The sequence below is a fragment of the Periplaneta americana genome, chromosome 10, assembly GCF_040183065.1.
Source record: "Periplaneta americana isolate PAMFEO1 chromosome 10, P.americana_PAMFEO1_priV1, whole genome shotgun sequence".
Classification (NCBI taxonomy): domain Eukaryota; kingdom Metazoa; phylum Arthropoda; class Insecta; order Blattodea; family Blattidae; genus Periplaneta; species Periplaneta americana.
Window position 1 is genome coordinate 5,639,331 of NC_091126.1, and position 25,744 is coordinate 5,665,074.

At 37.2% G+C, this 25,744-nt stretch overlaps 1 protein-coding gene across 2 annotated transcripts in view; it reads right to left on the reverse strand.

Moving 5' to 3' along the window:
- The window catches only part of Gfrl (Glial cell line-derived neurotrophic family receptor-like), a 1,341,875-nt gene that overhangs the window by 133,326 nt on the left and 1,182,805 nt on the right, over positions 1 to 25,744 (reverse strand). For both annotated transcript variants that reach the window (XM_069836786.1, XM_069836785.1), the window contains one exon: positions 10,900 to 11,128. In XM_069836786.1, the coding sequence (XP_069692887.1) occupies positions 10,900 to 11,128 (229 nt within the window). The remainder of the gene's footprint in view (positions 1 to 10,899; positions 11,129 to 25,744) is intronic.

Genomic DNA, 25,744 nt, shown 5'->3' on the forward strand with positions numbered 1-25,744 from the left:
TAACTTTCACCTTTTTCGAGAGCATACTAGATGACACAAACTCCTCAACCGAATAATAACAGATATTTCCCATAATTGTTATACGTTTAATTTCCTCCCGAGTGTCATTTATATTTTTTACTGTTGCTCCAAGAAATTTGAATTTTTCCACCTCATCAAAGGATAAATTTTCAATTTTTATATTTCCATTTCGTACAATGAGACAATCATATAGGCTTACTTTGTCTTTTCAATGATTTACTTCCAAACATATCTCTTTACTTTCTTCAAGTAAAATTTCCTTGTTTTCCCTAATAGTTTTCTGGATTTTCTCCTAAGATGTTTATGTCATCCGCATAGACAAGCAGTTGATGTAACCCGTTCAATTCCAAACCTTCTCTGTTATCCTGGACTTTCCTACTGGCACATTCTAGAGAAAAGTTAAAAATAAAGGTGATAGTGCATATCCTTGCTTTAGCCCGCAATGGACTGAAAAAGCGTTAGACTTGAACTGGCCTATACGAACTCTGCTGTACGTTTCACTGAGACATATTTTAATTAATCGACTTTCAACAAAGAAATTAATTCATGTTTAATCGGAACGACAAATTAGATCAAAGACTCGTGACATATTTTTCTTTCAGTACACGTCTCAACATACATCAGGAACAAAAATAAAATATCAGACGTTTCAAGAAGTACAAGAAATATAAAAATACTGAAGGAATGAGCAGATGTTCGAAATACTCCAGAAACACATGGGAACCTTGCGAGTGTAACGTGTATGAGAAACAGACATTTTCTTATTATTGCGCTGATCGTATCTTGATGGTAGACCTACTTTAGATCAGGCGGATTCAAACTCAATTACGTTTTTTCACGTTTTCGCGGAGCTTCATAGTCTACTCTTGGAGAGCTCATTCTCTTCAGAACAGATTTAATTTAATTCTTGTTTGAAGTAAACCATTACCACACAGCACATACAAGTATAGAACAAATGCACTAACACGTATGTCTACATACAATGCAGTATCGCAATTCTAGGGTGATTTACTACGTTTGGACGTTTACATAGAACAAGGAATTTTAGTCTAAGTTTTCAATAGTAAACTTATGCCTACTGGTTCAAGAGCAAAATCCTATAAGCATTTAATGAAATGCTTACATTTCTCTGAGCAATTCGTCACTAGTGTTTGCTACCCACGCCTCTTGGGCAGGATCAGTCAATGTAACTGTAGAAATTAATATTCCTTTCCCTTTGTGTAGAGATGATACACCTACTGTAAATTCTTACATTTTTTTTTTCAAGTAAAGAAGCCCTTGCAATATCAATAGCCAACAAATTTTAACTTTTTCCCTACCACACGAAAAAATGTGGACCTTGCCCACTAAATCGACTCTGTTGATTATAAGATTAGCAGTAATAGGTGCGTAATGGTTTTCGTGGCTCAATATTATTGAATTAAAAGAGTTAAGGTAAACAATTTCTGAATTGAGAACTTCTTAGATGAAATGCATCATAACTAGAGAGAAAAATAACAAAGAATACACACACAAGATAGCCTATAAAGTGCGGCCTTACTTTCAATTTATTATAAAAATTGGAATATGTTACTTTAAATACAAAACTTTTGGATTCAATCAGATTGAATTATGAAAGAATTGTAACGAAAAAGAAGTAAATTTAAACAAATCAGTGCCCTATATTGGTGGCAAACAAACTTACAGGCCTATAGCTGGAATGCAGAATTTAAGGGGATGTTCGATTGCAGTTATTTTTTTTTCATATTTCACCCAAAATAAACCGCAGTCCTCCATCATACTACAACCCCATCTTCCTTGATATCAGTGTTCCATTTTATGAATTTGCTGATGATTTGTTAATTGGTTATTTAACAACTCTGTATCAATTATTGTGAACTTCGTTTTAAGCGTGACAACGCTTTTTAGTTCTTTTAAGTATTCTGGTTATTGTATTGTGTTTCTGTTTAGTGAAGGATTTTAGATAAGGGCGCAAATAGCCATAGTAGCTGACGCGCCCTTTTTAAACCCCACTAACTAACTGTATCAACTAATAGGTTATTTAGCGTTGGTAGAATTGGAGATAACGAGATGAGGCCAAGAACTTGCCATGCGATTATCTGACACGCGCCTTACATTTGACAGCCAACCAACGCGCCATTACCAGACCTACGTCGGTGGCTAATTTCGTGATGAAGTCTTTCACCATGTTCGTAACTTACGCCTTCTCAAGTCTCAGGTAAAAGTCCAATTGGGAATGCAAAAATTTAGTGGCATTTGGCATCCCATTTTCTGGTAACTATACCAATTATTAGTCTTGTTACTAATATCAGGTACCACAGCACTTAACTTATTTACCGACGTTGTAGTTTTAGAAATAATATTTTACCGGCGTGGTCGTTTTAGGTATAATTTTTAATTTGGGAACAGAAAAACATACGCCATTTCACCTCGGTATCTTTGAATTTTGGGAATTAGGCCCTTAAATCTTCTCCATGGTTGTATAGGCCTAACAGAGTTCTTCATGGGGATAAGTTAAAAGTAGATAAACGGGGAACCGGTAATTAAAATAGGTGTGGTGTAATGCGTGTCAAATAAATTAAACAAAATTTGCTTATTCATGAGGAATTTGTAACAAAGAGATGATTTTCAAATTCCCTCAATTTTGCCATTTTCATTATTACACTAAATTCTGTGTGTCACACATTTCTGTGCTACTATCAATGAGGTTTTAGTATTCCTGTTATTCAATAATAATACAGTTTTCTTAAAAATTACCTTCTGGATTTTGGCTTATCACTGTAGCGCAGTCTATACAAAATTGCTTTATGATCTTTTGTACCCGCCATTTGAATTATATTTATATTATATTTTGTAATATTATATAGGCCTAATATTTTTTATCCTCAGCCTTAATGAGTTTGTGTATATTGTTTTCTATTATACAGCACAATTTGGCATAACTGTGCCAACAGTAAATGGGATTTATTCCTGTTATTGGCAGAATAAATAAATAAATAAATAAATAAATAAATAAATAAATAAATAATAATACGGTGATTAATCTGTTAATAGTAATCTACACAGAAGTTATATTTATTCACTTCGTGCTTTACCCCAATTGGCCAATTGTATGAAAGCTACTACAAATATAAGATTTTAATGAGTGTTCAAAATGGTGCAAATAGTCCCATTGGTGCAGCCTGTTTGGCAATATGTACGCTACAAATCTATAACAGGCCTACTGCTTCGAGTTGCCTCCTTCTACCCGCCCAATTCTTTTGATTCGTGCTCACGAGTTGCTTTGCTTACTCGCAGGCGCGCACTGCTTCGGAATAGCATGCGAGTTGGTTACCACTCGGCTACACCCAAACTACTACCTACTCCGAGCCCTACTCCTGTTTAATCTCCCCTAGTAAGGAGATAACCGTGTCTCATTTTAATGTATATTCTTTCAGCCTTCTCGAGAGGTCCTGAGGAATACCAGTAAACTACAATCGTTGTTCTGCACAACGAGAATCGAGACGTGCAATTTCCGAACCCCAAGCAAGGGGGGATAAAATTGAGGTACTGTATCTATCAAGAAGGAATAAATTGGAACCGCACCGCGTCGTGATTACTCATGTTCGCATCCTCTAAAACAAATTGACAATTTCCCCGATTACGAGGCAGACGCCAGACAGACAGCGTTGACTGCGGAGTTTTATATGGGTCGGATCCGGAACCATGTCGAACCGAAACGGACGCTTCCTGTGCTACAAAAAAGTAGGTAGAGATTTATGTGTTGGCCAGGAGGAGTTTAATTGGTAGTCGGTCTGAAGCTCAATATGGCTCCCCGGAGCCCAATTCCCAGAGATGGACTTGCTGGAACTGGACCAGTGGAAGAGGTGAATTGCAGCAGCCCCACTTTATTGTAACAACACCAATTACCCGCGGTGCCGCTTCGATTCCGGTCGGCTCTACTCCACACTTCTCAATCTCTTAAGTGCTTTTCCTTTTCCTTTTCATTTTCATCTTCATTTTCATAACCGTATCTGTAAGAGGTAGTGCACTTTAGATTATGCAAACATGTGTTCAGATACAAGTTCTACGACGTTTCGGAACTACTTATAAATGCTTTACTGACGTTAGCAAATATTTTTAAATTATTTGTATTTATATAAACCGTGCATTTTGTGCGATTTCCCTTTGAATCAATAAGTCTACATCGAGTAGTCATACAGAGGGCTGAACCTCTACGTACAGGTAATTCTGAAGTCAAACTCCTACACACTGTTACAAACCTAAATTTATCTTTAGGTAGCGAAATCCGGTTACGAAAGCCAGCTATAACGGCTGGGGGGATCATCGTGCTAACCACACGGTACCTGCATTCTGGTTGGATGATCGTCCACCTCTGCTTCGGCATGTGGGCGTGAGGACAGCAGCCGGCTGGTCGGTCTAGGCCCTTCACGGGCTGTAGCGCCATGGATTATTTATTTATTTATATAAATTCTATAGTCTGGATATTATTATCGTTGTGACATTAAGAGTGAGACGTTCATACGAGTTACGATTATGTTCACAACCCAATCGTCAAATAAATTGTAAAATCGTACTGTAGGTCTGCAGGCCTATAAGATAGGTAAATTTGTGTTTTCTTAACGGCGCATTCACTTTGAGAGATTTCCCATTGAGTGTAGTACGGCGAAAGGTCCTGAGACCTAGATTTATAAGAAGGTCGTTGTATTCACTAGGCAGACTGTTGTCTAGGCAACAATATTTGTGTGATGAATGTGTTACAACCAGAGTCCTGTGTTTGGTACTTTGAATACTAGTTAGGTGCACTTCGATCATACTGGCTTTGCTAGATACGGCGAGCAAGTTGCAAGTCAACAGTTCACGCTGCACAGGTACTGTGTGTTTACATCTATTCGTGTACCTGTGTGTATAAGTCGGTTAGAACAGGAATGTTACTAATGTACAAAATACCACTTGGATTTAATAACATAACATAGTAGGCCTATTTATTTAAAGGAAGGTTATATGCAATAAAAGATAATTTTTACTAGGAACAGACAAAACTAGAAAAAAAAACAGGAGCCAGCTACTTTACGTATTTTCGGGATCCATCACATTCTGTCCACACATGCAATGATAAAACCATTCGGGCTAAGATAAAGATACATTACTGAAATGTGTCAATCGATATTAAATTTCTATGGAATACAAACACACGCTCTCAGAGACCCTCTGAAGCTATATACGAAAATATCTTGAGTTGCGTAACAAATGTAACGACGTTAATTAAAAAATACATTAGAATTTCTTCCTACAGTCGCTTTCATTAACATTATGTATTAGTGGTAGTTACATACAAGAAATCGAAGTGTTAAAAAAATTTTGAACTCAACGAACAGTTCAGGCGCCACATAATTTTTCTAGTCGCTATGACTACCTGGGCGCCCGGAATATGTACACCCCTGATTTTTAACAATAAGTAAAACGCATCTAGATACTTTAGATCTAATTAAAATTTGGAATTAACAAATGAAAATTATAAATGTCAACACAAACTTAAAATAAAACAAATTATGAGTGCGTGTCTTACTAGTCTGTACACATTAAAATAAATGACTGTAGTCATTTTAAGCGTTTCAAATGAGTGACGTCACAGAGCCGCGTCCAGTGGCCTAAAACGTGCAGATCTAATAAGAAAGACCGTCATATCCGTGACATGTAGCAGTTTCCATCTATTTAGTTTAAAATTTCCAAGCATAAATTTGTCATAATACCGACATTCGTAAGTAAATTAGAAACGAGATTATTTACAAAAAATATATTTATTAGTTTGTCAGTTATGTAAGAAATGCAACGAGTTTCAGTTCGGGCCAAATACAATGTATATTATGAATCAGTTACGTACGAAGATGATGCATTGTACACTGTGCGACAAGTGTTCTAGCTTCAGAAAATGTGATCTTCTCGTGTGGTAAATTTTCTACCGAGTTGGGCAATTGATTTGGGGATATGTATTAGACTCGCGCTATCAGATTTAGCGTCTTCGACGAGTCTTGCAAAAATGTTCATGGCGAAAGGTTGGAAGGGGATTCGCTAGTTAATGTATGAATATCTACTACGAATTCTTGAATATATGCAATTTTCCATCGAACTTGGCATTTGTAACGAAGTAAAATATGTATACATCAGAAAAATAGAGGTTTCTGGATTTAAATCGTGCCGAGGTATAAAAATCCTTAGAGTGACTTACACCACTTTCAAAGTGAACTGAAAAACGGAACTTACGGCACGCGAGGCACCTCATTATGAACTGCAGGATTGTGACAATCAACGTCTTTGCCTTCCAAATTTTTTTCAACTTCTCAAGGACGTTATAACATGTCTACAGTTAACTCAATTTTTGCGAAACTCTTAAAAGGCATAGGACTAACGAGAAAGATTTTTCATTTTCGGTTTCTATTTCGTTCAAAATGTGCAAGCACAAATTCGTCATAGCCCTAATACCGACATTAGTAGGCTAAATACAATATAAATTGAAAAAAAAAATGTACAAGCAGATTGTTTCAGTGACCACATTAAGACAAGTAAAATAAGCCGTGTGAAGCAATGTGAGATTATGGAAACACCTCAGCTGTCACTTACAGGTCAAATCAGTTGTCCCAAATCAGGTGAACCTCGTCTTGTAAATGCTATTCGGGAAACTATTCTGTATGGTCAATAAGAAATCTTCCAAAATCCGCAAGAATTCAATGATTGAGTGACGTCCACAGATTAGGCCTACCTACTGCACAGCTTTCACCGATGTCATCAGCGTAATAATACTGGATTTGAAATCGCTATTACCAAAACACATGTGCATGGTTAAATATCTGGCTCCCTGAAATCGTAGTGGCAAATCCTTTGGAGAAGTTCCAGTGGTGTGTTTGTCACAACTGCCTGCATCAGCTTTCAAAATGCAATCATGTGAATAAAACTCTCTTATAAAAATGATAACAATGATGAAAGCGATCATGATAAAAAAATGAAATGACGATCATTATATTACGATTATGAACTTTCAGTGCACATTATTTGTGTCGTAAATGCACAAACTCTGTTTTTCATAGCCTATATACATATAAAGGCTGCAGAACACTGTACTGTGTCCGCCGTCACGTAACGACACCGATCATCACTATCACATTCAACTGCAAGCGAGAGAGACCGTTACCTTTACTTTATTTTCAATTGCCAATAAGAAGAACTATTTGTTCTGAATATTTAAAGGCTCAAATGTGCTATATCTATATTGTACACAAGACAATCTTACCATTATCACATTTCGGAAACTTATCACATAAATTGTTTTCGTTCTGGTCGGAAATTGTCGCACTGCACATTACGGTTCGACATATTCAATCGTCATGAAAGATTAAACAATTTATTTTCGTTTTGTTGAGGTTATAGCCCACATACATTTTTTTACATTCAGAGTGCTCAAGCACCAAGTATTATGGTCTTAGAACATGGGCTCTTTCAGCTAACCGGTACACGACGCTGAACACCGTGAACTGTTTTAGAAGCAATGAATAGCGATAATCTCCGACCGAGCAGTCTGCGTATTATAAATAAACCGATCGAGTTAATCTAATTGGCGATGTTCTTCCGTAAACCGCCTGACACTTATCTGACAGTCCCTTTACACTATGTACACTAGAATAGGCCTACTGTATTTTTACTATTTACATCTTCATAAAAGAATGTATGCTTACATTAATCGGACATGTTTACAGTATTATACAATATTTATAAAGTAAGTAGGCTAGAGTATTATTAAATAAAATATATTGCATTACAATACAAAACACTGTACATAATAGCGTAAATGATGTTTGATCAGAGTAGGCCTACATTCCTTATGATAGTGTAAATAGCGTATTCTAATGTACATCCATAGTGTAAATAATTTAAATTGTAAATATTAGTTTAATTGTTGTTGAAGTGATACATATTTTGATCTTCCCAACTTGACCAAACAAGAGTCGTGTGGAACTCAGTCAAGTACATAGCTTGCTAGATGCACGCGCGACGTGCCTAGTTTTTATAGACTAAACTATATGCGTAGTTATACAACATGCTGGATATGATATGATATGATATATTTATTTGTCAGTCAACTTTACAATTCACAGTTATGGTTGACCTTCACATTTCTGTTTTTCGATCCACCATCCCTTTAATACATACAACTCTTTTCTATTAATGTATTCTTTGCCGAGTATTTCTTGATTACTTTCTAATATTCTGTTATAACTGAATTGCTCCATGTACTTCCCCCTCTATCCTCTTCTATTCTCTCCCTCCTATCTAGGCTGTCTCCCTTCCATTTCTCGCTCACCTATTAAATATTGCATATTCCTTCCTTAATAATTTGCATTACTTATTTATTTTCTTCTCTACCCTCAAATCCTACCTACTCTTAATCATTATTATCCAGCTATTTTCTCCTACATTACTTGCTGACTTTTCCGTTTACTCTATTTTACAACACTTACATCACTTTTTTTTCTATCCTCTGTTTATTTATGTACTGATCCCTTTCTCTTCGCTTCACTCCTAAATTTCCTATTTTATTATCTCTTTCCATATATTTATTTCTATAATACTCCTACAGTTATAGTACCCCTGATACTACTCCCAACCCATAACATTGAAAAACATGAAATATCTAATTCACTTAATTACACTTGCAATTTCTCTCTCATTCCACATCTCATTTGTTCAGATTTTTTTTGACTTTAATTCTCTTGTATTCATTGTTTGATAGTCTATCTTATTACACCATTACACTATCTTCTTACACTTAACACTTTCTTCTCTGTTCCTTTTCCTACACTTTTGCCACTCCTAACTTTCTTGCACTCACTTTTTAGCACTTCTTCGCTAATAACCTCTCCAAAGTCCTATCTATTCTGTCCTCACAATCACTAATATCTGGTAGTCGCTTTGTTCCTTCACCCGTTCTTATCATGTCTTCTCTTGCATTTCCTCCATTAGTCTTGTCTATGCTCCTGACCTTAGACACTTCCAGCTGTTTCCCTAATTCTTCGTCCGCAGTATTTTGTATCTGCCTCACGTTTTGTTTTCCTCCTTGGTTTATTATGGTCCGCTGTTTCGTACTCGAAATAGGCTTCAGATATCGACATTGTACATCTCTCGTTTCATTGATATTGAAGTTTTGTGTCGTTTGCATTTTTTTCATTCTTCCTAGCGTGCTGCCTTGACGTACGCATATTTTCACGTTCATTGAACCTCCGTTTCACTGCGCCTTGATTCACCTGGCTTTGCTCGATTTCAGTCCAAAACTCTGGTTTGTCACAATTCTTTTCACAGTATTCAAGACAGTACACTTTATCATTGATTTTCAATTTATCATCGATCATGATCGCAAAATGTCCTTTACTTCTCGCTGTTTTCAGATATGGTAACAATAATTTTCTTCTTCTTCTTACTTCGTAACTAAGGTCATTTACAAAGAGCAATTTTGTTCCCCTCGCATTTTTCACTTTGTTCATAATCATTTCTTTTGTCCTTAAATTTTGAAATTTCAGCAAGATTGGCCGAAATTTTCCCTTCCCCACTCTATAAACTTCTTCTATATGGCCATCTATATATACTTCGAAAAGCTCCCAACACACTCTCCGGACTGCAGTGTAAGTTTCCCCTCCATACTCTCTTTCGTCCTCATTTATACCGAAAATTAACAAATTCTCCTTCCTCTGGCTATCTTCTAGATCACTAATCTTCTTTTCCAACTGGCTATTTAACTGTTGTAGCTCTTCAATTCTTTTGTTGTTATTCTCCATGTTTGTCTTCAAATTTGTGATTGTCTGACTGAAATCCTGTAGCTGTAGTTTTAATTCCTGATTAATTTTTATGAATCCTAACTTCATTTCTTCTTTAATTAACTCTCTCAACTCTTCGTTCTTCACACTCTTTGGTCCCGGATTCACTTCAATTCCTCCCATTATTAATATCATCACTATGACTGCTCCAATCGTCCATTTTAGTTCTTTCTTCACCCCACTCTCCCGTCTTCTCTCTTCTTTAACTCTTCTTATGCTAAACATTCCAATTCTTGATCTATACACATATAAATCCACACCCATTTTACTTTCGTCTACTGCTGTTCCTGTTGCCCGACGACTCTTTTTACTTTAGCTTGGAGCATCGTTCTCTCTATGTTGACTCTGCAATTCCTCGCACGACAGTACGTCCACTCGGCTTGAAATCTAGTTGCTGACTGATGCTGGATATGAGTCAACAAAGTGCAAATTGTTTGAAACCCAGAGGGATGAATGAACCTAGGACAAAGTGTGATTTCCCCTTCCTCTACCGCAAGTGAAATGCTGAACCCAAACTCCCGGTACTGGTTTCATCTATCTCAGCAAGGAGTAGCGTCACGTTTGTAGAGAAGTGTGAATACAAGACAGACCTCATAATACGCCTGGAAACGAAACTGAAGAGCTCCGGAATCAAGTGGAAGCGGTATCACTCACCTCCGTCAGACAAAAAGATCGGGTGTTGGGGGTGCCTGTGATGAACTTCCCCTCTCAAGAAGTGTCTAGTAACGCGTTTCATCGCTAATAATAATTATTTGGAATACGTGCAAACACATTGATGTGGATCAAATAGACAAGGATAACATAGCTAAGAAAGTAGCACACGAAGAATGAAATGGCAGTGGAAGGAAACAGATGAAGAAATTTGAAATAAGTGAACAAAAAGAGAACAGGAAGTGATAGAGAAAGAAAGAAACGAACAAACAAGAAGAAAAATGAAAATTAGAGAATAGCTCAAGGAGAAAATAGGTATGAAACAAGGCAAGAGAAATGAAAGCTGGAGCGCCTTCAGACTTACTTGCAGAGGCAGAATGCGATCTCCAGACTCCACTTGAGCTCCGCTGTCCTGTAGAAGCTCTGCAGAGCGTCCATGCAGGACTCGCGGCTGCAGTGATTCATGTCGCAATAGCGAAGCACCGGGTGCAAGGCCAGCTTGCAGCTGTAGTTGCTGTTGCACAGCTCCAGCGCCAGGTGGCACGTGCTCTGGAAGCTGAAGTTCCTGGGCAACTCGCCCTCCGGCTCCGAACCTACAACGTAAGCTGCGTGCTACAGTCTAGGTGATAGGGTAACACATTCAATTAATGTTCAGTCTTGCATTTTCTCAAGGAACCAGCAACATTAAAGACGACATCTTTTTTATGCAATTCTTGTTACGTACGGTGTCCACGTGTTTCCTAGAAAGAGTCGTTTGCGGAGGACCAACACGTGTATAACATATGAGTAAAATATGAAAAGCAATTGATGAGTGTGATTCCTAAACTCGCTCAGTCCATTTGGCCTTTAAGCTTGCTTTCCTCCAAAAGAACGTCAATCCACGTCACTTGAAAACTGTCTCAGTCCGCAGACCGGCGGATAAAAAACACCAGCCCAGTCTTTTCCTGAAATTGGACTGAACGCGTTTTGGGATCACACTCTAAAACGTTATCCTACAGATGATTGGCATTTGCCCAAAGAATTCAAAATAATATTAGCTACTGCAAAGGTAATAATTTGTTGAGTCTTTGAAATTTTACGGGGACTTCTGTTCAGAGAACTACAAGTCAACGACTGGTGAGACGTCAAGTCAATGAGATAGTTTAAGATTATAATTTACTGCAATGTACTGATATTTCAGATAATGTAAAGTGTTTCCTGCATTCTATGGTGCTACTGAGAGTGTAACGCGGTTGGGATTTCTAAAATACAGAATGTCTCGGTCCAACGTGGTCCGCCCTCACGGTACCACTATGGACCACGCGGCACGCAGGGTTGACGATGGTAATATTTCGCATTTTAACTAAGAACATACCGAAAATGCAAGCCGTAATTTACCATGTATTTTGGAAAACTTCTTAACATATTCTCCAACGTTCGCTCAAGTTCTCAAGAGGCAAAAATTTATACTGACACATGCTAAATCATTATTATTATTATTATTATTATTATTATTATTATTATTATCTTCCAAGGTGTGTGGGTTCGCGATGTACATTTCAGTTTTGAATGACTCCCAAAGTTAGAAATTACTGGAGGTCTGGTCGGTGGGTCGAGAAGATCACATATTAACACTAATGGCACTGTCTTGGAAAAATTGATACATATATTAATAATAATAATAATAATAATAACAATAATAATAACAACAATAATAATATATTATTATTACTATTAGTACAATTGTCATTTATTTATTTAATCTAGAAGACCTTCTCTTCTGCCCAGTCAGACCCGTGTAAGGAAACGTTCGCTGTTTAAGCAGTGGCAAAATTCTGCTGGAAAAAGTACTTAATTTCTTTCCATGTCGATTAAATCTTAAGAATGTGTAAAATCAAATCTCTATCCTACTCGTGTTAACTATTGTTATTGTTTTTTAATTGCCCGACTATTCTCCCTCCCGCCCTTAAGGTACACCATAACCAACTTTCTCGTCGTGAATTAAAAAAAAATCGTGAAAAATGTCTGTTTTTTTTTTTCAGAGAATAATATTACGTAGTCGTAATTTTGGAACCAAGTATCGTCAGAGAAGGAAATAAGACATGGGTTTATTTCTCCATCGTGCACATTATTCACACCTTTTGCGGGATCGTAGAGTTGTAGCTCATGACACACACACTAATTTTCTGTGGTTTGATTTACAACACTTTTTTTTTAGCTCTGTGTTCGGAAAAAACGAGAAGTTGTTGCTAGTTGGGAAAGCCATCTATTGGATATTTAGGGAAATCCTGCAAGCGGTAGCCAATGTCATCCAATGTTTCGTCCTTCTAAAATCTTTTTCCCTTTCTGTGTTTCGTGAATGTAAGAATTCCAGTCTCCCGAAATTTATGAAGTTCTTTAAGGGTTACGAGCTGGAACTTTCACACCACGAAATCTTTCTGCTACGAACTCTGAACGTACGTAAGAATCCTGTATGAAAACACGATGTCCTAAAGAAAACATGAACTCAACCATGTTACACACAGACTAAGAATACGCCCCGCGAGGCAGCTGGACTTCACGCCACACGCGGCCCACGTCACACCGAGACATCCAGTAGTTAAGAATGGATCTCATTGCATTGGAGTTTTCTCTGGCAAGAACTATAAAATATTTGAAAATGTGTTACTTCGTGCAATATAAGTCACAACTTCCTTATGTAATAAAGTCATACTTCTGGTGAACATATTTATAGTTAAATATCATATTAATACAAATAAATGTACACATAAAGATACTTTACCTTATGTACTGCATTACTGCAGGTCTATTAAAACAGATTTTCGTAAAATCTGTTAGAGATCTGTCTGATGCAGGAAGGATGCACTTCTGTCATAGGGAAGAATCTTAACTGTGGCCAAAGGCATGAAAGGTTGTAATGACAATTATATTTCTAATGTGTTTTTAATCCGTAGTCTATAACATTAGGTATCAATGTTTCAAAGACGAGAAATATTATAATAATAATAATAATAATAATTATTATTATTATTACTATTACTATTATTATTATTATTATTATTATTATTATTATTATTATTATTTAGTAAATCATAAAAGGAAATATTTATTAAGTGCAATCATGAAATACCACTTCTATTCAAGTAGCGTACTCTTGTGTTAATAAAGCATAGTGTGATGGCTGATAAATATCAAATGTGACATATGTAGTAAATACACGACACCAACAGTGGGCTTCGAAAACATCACACTTTACTTCAATTAATGTCAAGTGCTTATTTATAGTATTAAACATGTTTAATGTGTAAATACAGTTTCCTATGAATTATTACAAATCAATTATCTCTATTATTGCCACCGCTGAGTACATATCCTAGAAATATTATGCTTGAACTTGTAACGAGATGATCAACTTGATCGCATCTATTTTAAATTCATTTACTTAAATGAACCGAGTTAAAACGGAGTTAATCTGCATCTATTTAATCACTGTTCTTGTTGCTATACATTTTTAATACCGTCATGTCATACTGTTACTTTTATTTATTTTTCCAAAAGATTACACAACACAGATTTTTCTGTTAACGATAAATTTTGAAGTAATTAATAGAGCGCAAGATTTGCACATCCACTCAATCGCAGCCTAAATGGACAGCAAAGACAATGGGAAATTTATATTTACGAAAATGGTATGATGTGAAAACTTAAAAAAAAATATAGAACTATTGTCGCCCTCTACGAGATGTACAAGCAAAGAATCGTAATTTGATAGTTTTTGGGGTGATTTCACTGCATTTAAATTGGGTGGTTTTCTTCTGAAGAGTGTTCTGCAAAGTATTAGGCTACAGTGCACATATTTTATATTCCTCTGCTCGTGGAAGTGAAGTCGAAGCAGCAATACACAGCGTAGCCACACCAGAGTCGTGCAGACTGGCCCACCGCTCAGCACTCTCAGTCTTAATGCATAAGCAGTCCAGCCCACCCAAAACCAACACTGCTTGGCGCGGGCGCTTCCTAGCGCATCACGCTGGGCTTCGCAGCCCAACTTAGCCCACCGCACTGCTCAGCACTCGTCTCAACACTGCAGTGACGTCATCCCACCAGTTAATTGCATTCTGCTGCTTTCCTGCTTGCGCGCATTAGTTGTGCTTTCGCTTGGCGTTTGGCATGAGCATACCGGACACAGTACAAAATTAAAATATTTTCCACTGCTGTCGAACACAGATTTAAAAACTGTCCCTATGGTACTTCCTCAAATTTTCATCCGACTCTGTATTTTTAAACTTTCTAGCAGCGGTTTTCTCATACACTACTTTTTCTCTAGAGAGATTGTATTTTCGAATGTATGCCTTCACGGCCGGTGTCTGTGAAGTTTTTCCGGGCTGCTATTACACTATCAAAGTTTTTTGGCAAAGATCTTTTTACAAAATATATACCGTATTATACAATATATGACGGTGTAATAGGTTTTCTTTTATAAAAGTTCCTTTGATAAAAGATCTCTTATTAAATGTAAGTGCAGCTTGTTATCTTTGATAAAATATTTCTATATCTTGAAACAAATATGGCGGAACGCAAATATAACTGGACTGTTGCTACCACAAAAATTCTGATATCGGAGTATGAAGGAAGCGAAATGTAAATAAATAATTTTTATAATATAATATTAATATTATATGGGCGAACCCAGAAATGCATATAGAGTGTTAGTTGGGAGGCCGGAGGGAAAGAGATCTTTGGGGAGGCCGAGACGTAGATGGGAGGATAATATTAAAATGCATTTGAGGAAGGTGGGATATGATGGTAGAGACTGGATTAATCTTGCACAGGATAGGGACCGATGGCGGGGTTATGTAGGGCGACAATGAACCTGCGGGTTCGTTAAAAGCCATTTCTAAGTAAATAATATTTATTATAATTTGTATAACTTTTGAAGTCCTCTAATTGTAGCTCTTTCAATAAGTTCTGATGTATACCTCTCTTATCACGTCTTGCAATCCAAGGTTTAACACCTGACCACATATTTGTATTGTGATCAGGAGTTTAACCCAAAGGCGTTTTTTTTCTCAGTAACATGCATATTGTAATAACTGAACTAATTGTAGCTAAACAAGCATAATACTGTTCTTTATTCATGATGTTATAAACTTAACGCGTAAATAGTAGTATAAACAAATCATAAACTAAACGCGTAAATATTAGTATCAACAAACCCACAGAACTCGTGTTCATTGTTGTGCAACAAGTGTTAGGAGAGATTTGTTCCTAAATTTATGTTATGTTTGATAAAATCTTTTGGAAAGATTTTAAAAGATTTTATGTAGTGTAATTTACCCCAAATCCTATCTTTTGTCAAAGATCTTTGATGAAATATTTTATCATAATATTCTTTGTCAAAGAACTTTGATAGTGTAATAGCAGCCTCACACAGACTGTATTTTCTTTGCGATGCAACATTATTTGGACTCATCTTGAAAAACAGAAATCAAAAACGAAAACGTTTGAAACAGTAGCTGAACGTTGATCGAACCGTACACACAAGCACAAGCTCGCGCCAATTCAATTCATAAGTAATTGACAGAAGCGGAAACTTGGACTCGATGCTTTGATACAAACACGTTCACCGCACTAAACCGCTTCACAAGCAGTCCGCCGCGGCCCGTGCGGTGGTGCAGAGTGACGTCACGGGCTAGCTCCGTGCGACACTGTGTAGCCCAGTGCGGTGCAGTAGTGAAGCAGCCCATGGGCTGGGCCGTTCTGCACGACTCTGAGCTACACACATCCCCGCACGACGCGTAACCGGTGAAGTACAGGAAACGTTCTTACATTTATCAAATATGATGTTGAAAGTGTTCCCTATTTGCTGTGAGGCAGGTATTGTAGCGCTTAAACACATTTTGGTTCACACATTGCAGCTCACCTTCCGAAATGTTGGCTATTTCTTGTCGTATATTGTTCTGAAATTCATCCGGACTTAATTCCACCACAGTAAATAAATAAATAAATAAGTAAATAAATAAATAAATAAATAAATATATAAATAAATAAGAGATATATGAAAAATTCGCAGTGCGTTAAGTCTTCGGATCGAGCAGGCCATAACCCTATACTAATCATCCTCTTATCATGCATATCAGCAATCGCACTAAAAAAGTTCGCTGTATGGGCTATATCCCGTCTTGCTAAATAACACCATACATTCGTTTTCTTCTGTTAATTGAGCAAGAAATGTTCCAAAATTTTGATTTTGTATAGTTCAGCATAAAATTGATTCATGAAAAAAAAAATAGGGTCGATTTCCTTAGGAACATGTAATAGACTTTCATGAATAAGTCGTGGATTATCTACTGACCAGTGACGATTATTTTCAGTGTTCACTCCTCCGTGCGAGTGAAATCACGGCTTGTCACTAAAAATCACAAATTTTGCGCCTAAATGGCCGTCCTGTACAGATTGAATAAACCAGTTGCAAAAATTGATTCTCCTATGTGGGTCCTCAGCTCTATGGCATGCACTTCTGTAACTTTGCATGGATCACATTTTAGTAATTTTATAGCAATGTGTGCTGATGTATGTCTGATCCCAGCTTGTTCAGCTAACTTCGTGAGAGATTTTCACGGCGTTTGTTCTAACAGAGGGCCGATGTAAAACAACTTTTTTTTCAGTTAAAATATGGCGCCTTTGTCTTCTTTTCTTGTCCAACACTGATCCCGTATGGGCGAATCAAGAAATGCATATAGAGTGTTAGTTGGGAGGCCGTAGAGAAAAAGACCTTTGAGGAGGCCGAGACATAGATGGGAGGTTAATATTAAAATAGATTTGAGGGATGTGGGATATGATTGTAGAGACTGGATTAATCTTGCTCAGAATAGGGACCGATGGCGGGCTCATGTGAGGGCGGCAATGAAGCTCCGGGTTCCTTAAAAGCCAATAAGTAAGTAAGTAAGTAAGTAAGTAAGTAAGTAAGTAAGTAAGTAAGTAAGTAAGTAAGCAAGCCTTATCAGGTGGATCAACCCCAGGAAATCTTCTTTGAAATTCTATCCGAGACTGAGCAGATGAATCGTACTATAAAAAGCTACAACAAATGATAATTGTTTGGTCTGTATTAAATCTCTGAACCATGACGCAAGCAACAGACACAAACAAAGAAACAGGTCCTATCTGTCACGTCTGTGGCTCAAGTGCTGGTGCGCCAGGTCGTTATGGAGTTTGTGGTGGACGTTGCAGAGGGATTTTCTCGGGTTATCATTCTACCTATAATCTGCAATAGTAGGCCTACAAATAGAGCGGGTTTCCGATGCTGATACAGGAAGTGCTTACCAGGCTACTCGTCCGCGAAACAGGACCTTGCTCTATTAGGGGTGAGGCAGGTTGACCCACCTGTCAGCGTCTGATTCACGGGCCACCTGTCGGACTTGGACATTCATCGCACAATGTGCCAAAGCGCACCTACGTGTACGGATCCGTCAAGCCAACGTATGAACTGTAGGCCTATTCTCTGTCCGTGACCTTCACAGCGATCACGTCGATTTCGACGATTCTAAGTAGAGGAAACTAATTCTAATTCCTTCAAGCATTCGCAATTACCTCCATGAGCAAAAAAGCGGCCCCGTGTTCGATAGGCTATATCTTACATGTATATATTATATATTTATTTCACACCATGTTGTTATGAGTTTTAAAGCAGTGCAAGAGCTATGATCCTTCACTTATCAACTAGCATTCTCTTCTCTAAATTTTCCTTATTCAGCGTATGTATTCAAAGGCACGCTTCTCGATGAGGGAGAGAATCTTCACTCATCGGTCAAGATGTTCGACTGTTCGGAGAAGTAGGAATTTATTAGAAAGTACTACTTTAGAGCGGGTTTTGTTACCACAACGAAAATGGTTTCACCACCAAAGTAAGGAGCACATTTCTTGGAAGATCTTTTTTCGAGATTCTCTCCAAATGCAAGGTGAATCCTCGACCATAGTAGTTCTACAGACGCTATATTTCCTGTCAGTTGATATAGCATCGTTAAATAATTACAATCACCTTCGTGTGCTAGTGATGACTACTCAAGATGAAAAATGATTTCTGTTAAGCGGTTCGAAGTAGTGTGGTCACAGTCAGGTACTGTAGTAAGAGAGAATAAGTCATTCATGTTTTATTAATTAATGGACACTAAGGTCAAAATTTGTCAGTTTTGTTGGGAAAAATTCGACTTTTCGTTTATAGCATTATACATTTTGTATACTCGTATAATGGTTCAGAGAACCTCTCCACAAATATTCACGTAAATGGGTCCATTCGATAAGTTGTTTCGACCGACATTTACTTAAAAGTTTGCCGCTCTGAGTGGCCTTTTAACTCTAAAACTTAATTTCTCGATTTTTATTTTTCTTACATATTGCTTTATTAAAAATGCTACTCCTAAATGTTTTCTACTCTGTGCATGATTTTTCGCTGATCTTCTTTAAGATGTGCTTAACGAAACTTGCTACCAGGATAGTCCTCAGGTTTAAGGCCCCGCTTCCTCACAATAAAGTAGCAGCTTCAACGATGCGTGGCAAGCACGGTTATGGAGTGCACTCCCATTTTTTTGTGTATTTACAAGTTCTCATTAGAGAGTATGAATGCTAAAAATCTATTCTTTCACGAAAGTATACGTTATTAGTGTCCATGGTTTTTTATATACCACCAGTTTGTCTGTTGATCTGTGTAGAGCAATTCTTCAAACAAAATAACTGATTTTGTTCACACTCACTATATATTGGTAAATTATTTCGGGATTATCCAAATGAAATATAAACGCGTTCATTTTAATTAAAAACATGTAGTCCACAGAAAAGCAGCTCTAAGACATTTCACTTGAATTCTTTCACACTTAAATTATAGTGTCAAAAGAAATGACGTAAACCACGTATCTCCGAAAAAAGAAAACATTCATACAGTGAAATCAACTTCCTTGGAGAAAACATTTTATGTCGTAAAAATTCTACACGAAACATTCAAGTGTAATGAAGCTGTCGTCACACTAGTCGCCGCAGGATGAAGTGCTTTTTCTGCAAAAACATATTTTTTTATAGACGAATTTCCTTTTTATTATATACTGTGTTACAAACTTCGTGTGTGGCCATGAGCAGTTAGTCTTTTCTAAAATGATATGTTTATTCACACAGTGGTGTTCAGGTGTTAATGACGTTCAGTTACCACTTCTGTACACGAGTACGAATGTAGACAATGTAATTTCGTACAAATTTGTTTTCCATTTTATGGTAGGGCTGATTACGTGAAATGTAATAATTTCTTCAGGTTTCAGAATTTTTTTAAGTAGGTTATTTTACGACGCTTTATCAACATCTTCTGTTATTTAGCGTCTGAATGAGATGAAGGTGATAATGCCGGTGAAATGAATCCGGGGTCCAGCACCGAAAGTTACCCAGAATTTGTTCGTATTGCGTTGAGGGACAACCCCGGAAAAATTCTCAACCAGATAACTTGCCCCGACCGGGATTCGAACCCGGGCTACCTGGTTTCGCGGCCAGACGCGCTGACCGTTACTCCACATAACCATAGATGTTGATAAAACGTGGAAACATGGAATGTAGAAAATACGTCCCATTTTAGGACGTTTTTGTCTGTTAAGATGTCTTATGTTGCCTTAGATCAGTAATCTGCAAATGATAGTACATTTAGTACTTGTAGAACGTGACTTCTCAATCCCCAACCTCTAGTTCACCTGCACCGGCAGGGTTCGTTGACTTCGAAAATACGAGGTGAATGAGGTAAATATGGTTGCTGCGATCACTGTAGAACGATTGAAGGTATAAAAATGACGACTACTACTGTACTCAGATGGAGGTCCGACGACGACATGTAGTCTGATTCTACTGTTTCTTTTAGTGTTTGGTAGAGAAAATATCGAGGTGTGAACACAGGCCAAGATACCCAGATCAGCCGGATATTGGGAAAGAAGACGAAAACGGAAAATGGGTGTTTAGAAATTAAATTATGTGATCTATCACACTTTACTCATCATAAGAAACATTTCCAACGAGGTGAGTGCATCGACGCTTCCCCTATCAGATCCCAATGCGCTACTATTCCTGACTGGCATATTCGACCTTGCACAAAATTTCGGATGGTGGTATTATGACCGACCTTATCCACTCCACTCTTATAGAGAACAGGACGCTTTTCGTACTTTACTGCCAGTAATGAATATATTCCTCTGGTATACCGTTAAAAGTAACATTAAGTTTGTGTACAACTGGAACAGGATTCTTTATTCATAAAATAATAAAATCAGCAATAAATAGGTCGAATTTATCAGTGACAGGTTATCCTATTTAGTACTTAAGAAAAGATGGTGCGATATTGTAGTTATAAATGCTCACGCACATACAGAAGAGAAAGGCGACAATATAAAGGATAGCTTCTATGAGGAATTGGATCACACTTTTGATCAGTTATCTAGATATCACATGAAAATTTTATTGGCGGATCGCTGAAGTAGGACGGGAGGATATTTTTAAACCAACTATTGGAAACGAGAGCCTACACGTAACTAGTAATGACAATGGAGTTAGGTTAGTCAACTTTTCCACATCAAAAAATTTAATTGTCAAAAGTACATTTCCCCATAAGGATATACATAAATGTACTTCGACTTCTACAGACGGAAGGACACAAAACCAAATAGATCACATCTTGATATATAAACGAAGACATATTGGTATAGTAGACATTCGAATTTCAGGGGGACAGACTGTAATTCTGACCATTATTTGGTAATTGGAGAATTAAGAGAAAGACTATCAGTAGCCAAGCGAGTAGAGCAACAAGCTAATATTAGTAGATTCAATATTCTGAAATTAAAGGACGAGGAAACTAAGCAACATTATCAGGTCGAAGTTTCAAATAGGTTTGCCGCTTCAGCAACTTCCGACGAAGTTGAGGAAGAGTTAAATGTTAATAGTATGTGGGAAAATATCCGAGATAATATAAAAATTGCAGCTGAGCAGAGCATAGTTATTATGAAACTAAGAAGAAGGAACCATGGTTTGATGAAGATTGTTCCATTGTAGTAGAAAGAAGAAACAGGCAAAATTGCAAGACGGTATACGAAGAGAATAGGCCCAGCTCTCACCATCTGTTGATATCTCCGGAAAAATCCCAACCACGTAATTGATCCAAGTGGAAATCGAACCTGCGCCCGAGTGCGGTCACGGGTTAGCAAGCAAATTCACTTCACGCCTGAGCTATGCCGGTAGTCTATAAGATACTGTATGTCAGTAGTAGCAATATTCGTAGTATTAATAGTACTAGTAGATGCAGTGCTCCGTGACGGTACCAACAATGTTAGTATTAATAGTACAAATGGATTATTGGAATAGTAGTAAAATTGTTAAGTCACGAAACCATGGGAAATGCAATGTCATGTAATGATGTATTTCTATTCTTGCAGGTGACCGAAGAATGACTGATCCCTACATACAGAACCGCAGGTATCGAGTGACAGCCGAAACATTTGGAGAGAACTTTCCGGAGAAAAGTGTTCCACAGAAATATAGTATCGAATTCCTCTACGACGGGAAGTGCAGCAGATTTACCGAAAAGTTATCGTCCAACAGCAGTGCTGACGAAAGTGTGTTACAAGTAAAGGAACATTCTGACTACAATGACTGCCAGTCCAAGGATGTCTTAGGAGAGTGAAGTATCTCTAGATCTGAGTACAAAGCTCTCAGAAAAAAGTCTCATTTTCCTATAAGATCAAGAAGACTACGCCCACCGTATGAATGGCTCACGTAGCACGTCACTGCAGATGGAAAAGAGACAATTGGAATTGGGATGGACGAAACACGGATTCATTAGAATGGGTGTATCAGTACTCAAAGCACGCGCATTTTGTTAGTCGATAATGCCCCTTTCATAGCCAGAGTTTTGGCGTGTGGACGCAGTATATCTCGAAATCATGTTATCTTCACTTTTGAAGTGATATTGACTCTGTCGCTGCCACGGAAATAAATTCTTACCAAACTCACTAGTGACGAACGGGAAGGACTTGATTCCAAAACGATATGACAACGCCAAAGCACACACATTCGGAACACCACGGCCTTCCTTAAGGATGTGTTCCTCGCAAGGATTTGTAGCCTATCTCATTTCATTTGCTCTGACTTCTTAAGGCGACATCTGAAGCTATTGAAGTACCATTACTATATTACGTTATTCTTAATAGTAACTCTGTAGCTTACAGTAGGACTGTATTTAGTAATAGGAACCGTGTTGGTAAGAACAGAACTGATACGTATAGAAGTGTCATTAGCAGTAGAATGATAGTATAGATTGAGTCAAACCTAAGTCATATGCGAGGTTGCCATGTGGCAGGCAGTGTGTTTGTTTAAGTCCGGCAAAGGACACAATGCGTGGATCTGACTTTTCTTATCAGTAAGGTCCGAAGGTTTAGCCCCTATTCCAGACACAAACTTGTTTACAGCTGGGCCATGCATCTGGTACGTGAAGTCAACTCACGAAAATAATTATGCACAGTAGAACCTCAAGCTCCCGGCAACCCGGTCAGTCTGATAAGATTTTTGTCCGTGCGTAATACTATGATTAATAAAGGCAGTATACTTGTAATAAACAACAATGTTATTGAATATATTGCCGTTCAGGCAGTTGTACAGGTGAACTAACATTTAAATTATATAAAGGAACAGTAATATGTACATTGTCATAATCTGGAACTAAACATTATTTTGCTTACAGAATATAATGTTCATTACAAAGGATGGGATACAAACATAGTTATTATATAATTTACATTTTGCATTACTTTCTACAACTTTAATTATTTACATATTTACATTATATACAAATGCAAAGAAGACGAAGATCATGGTTATCGGAAGAAAACTAAAGAAGGTAAACTTACGAATTCGAAATGAGGCAGCTTCAAATACTTGGGGTGTACTGTATGTAGTAACAGAATTGCTGCCAGGAATTCAAAAGGATAGCAATGGCAAAGGAAGCTTTTAACAGAAAAGAGAGCATCTTCTGCGGACTTCTGGAAAAAAAATATAAGGGAGAAATCAGTGAAGTGCTTTGTGTAGAGTGTGGCATTCTATGGGGCATAAATATGAACATTACGATGAAGTGAAAAGAAAGGACTAAAAGCATTTGAAATGTGGATATGGAGAAGAATGAAGCATGTGAAATGGACAGACAGAATAGGAAATGAAGCTGTGCTAGAAAGAGTGAGTGAAGAAAGCATAATGCTGAAACTGATCAGGAATATAAAAAGAAATTGACTGGTCTACTGGCTCAGAAGAAACTGTCTACTGAAGAATGCGTGGGAATGAATGGTGAAAGGAAGAAAATTTCGGGACAGAAGAAGATATCAGATGATAGACAACATTAAAATATCGGTACGTGGTTCAAGACTGTTTAACTTCTAACCTCTTCCAATAGCGGGGCTGTAGCAAGTCCTGTTTTCACTACATACATCGTTGCATTGAACTACGGTGTACCTATGTAATTACCAGGGAAAGGATTTATATGTAAATACATATTTACTTATAAAGCTAATATAATTTATATTTTGCATTATCTTTATGTTTCACAATGTGTAGGGTTGAAAAATCCTACTTTTATTTTCCATATTTTTCCATATTTTAGAGTTTAGTACATATTTTCGTTAATTTCCATATATTTTCCATATTTCATATAAAACAGTCCATATTATATTAGGTTTAACAATAAAACAAAACAAAATTCCATTAACTTTTAAAAATACATTTCAACAATAGAGATTTAAACACATGTTCAGTAATCCCTTTAACATCAGAGTTATTTGAAAATTAGCAGTCCTATCAACAATGGGAAAGTAAGTTACAAAACTGTATTAATTTAATTTAAAATTTTTAACAGACTTCAGTTGTGCAGCTCAACAGTTAAATGCCAGTCAGAGTACACATAGGTTCAGTTTTGTAAATCATACTATAAAGACGGTAAATATGCCAAAAGTACGTCATTCAGTCAATTTAAAATCAAAACTAACAAGTTACATTTCAGAATTTAAAGAAGATGGTTTATCAACTGACAATAAAATATTATTTTGTAATTTGTGTCAGTGTGCAGTATCATCTACACAAAAGTTCCTGGTGCAACAACACATTACAACTAGTAAACATCAGGCCAACAAACAACTAAATTCCAAGCAGAGACAATTGTTTTTAACACAACCAACAACATCGAATGTAAGATCTGAGTTTAACATCGACCTGTGCCGTTCTCTCATCTCTGCTGATATTCCTCTCTACAAACTAAAGAATAAGGTCTTCAGGGAATTCCTTGAAAAATATACTCAACATACAATCCCGGATGAGTCAACACTTAGGAAGACGTATGCTCCATCCATCTACGATGAGACAATACAGAAGATAAGAGATGAAATTAAAGATAGTTCAATTTGGGTTTCCATTGATGAGACTCCCGACAAAGAAGGTAGACTTGTTGGTAATGTAGTTATCGGTTTGTTAAGTGAACAATATTCTGAACGAATTCTTTTACATTGTGATGTTCTAGAAAAGTGCAATAACAAAACTATAGTTAAACTGTTCAACGAAGCTATGGGTATCCTGTGGCCAAAGGGTATTATGTACGATAATGTGTTATTCTTTATTAGCGATGCTGCCCCTTATATGGTCAAAGCTGGACAAGCATTATCTGTTGTATATCCTAAATTGACTCATTTTACTTGTGTGGCGCATGCATTTCATCGTGTGGCAGAAGTGGTCAGAGACAATTTCCCTAAAGTAGATTTGTTGATTTCATCAGTGAAAAAAGTATTTCTCAAAGCTCCCAGTAGAGTTAACGTGTTGAAAGAAATGTACCCTGAAATTCCATTGCCACCAAAGCCAATTTTAACTAGATGGGGTACATGGCTAGAAGCAGTTGAATATTATGCCGAACATATAGACTCTATTAACAATGTTCTCCTTGCATTGGACTCTGAAGATGCAGTCTCAATTGATACTGCGAAAACAGTTACCTGTGACATAAGTGTGAAGAATGACTTAGCTCACATTCAGCATACATTTTCATGCATCATAAAAACGCTCAAAAGTCTCCAAAATAGGCACCTTTCACTATCTGAAAGTTTTGAAATTATAAATAGTACTGTGGAACAACTGAATCGTGGTAGAGGTAAAGTTGCAGATGCAGTAAGAGCTAAGGTGGACAC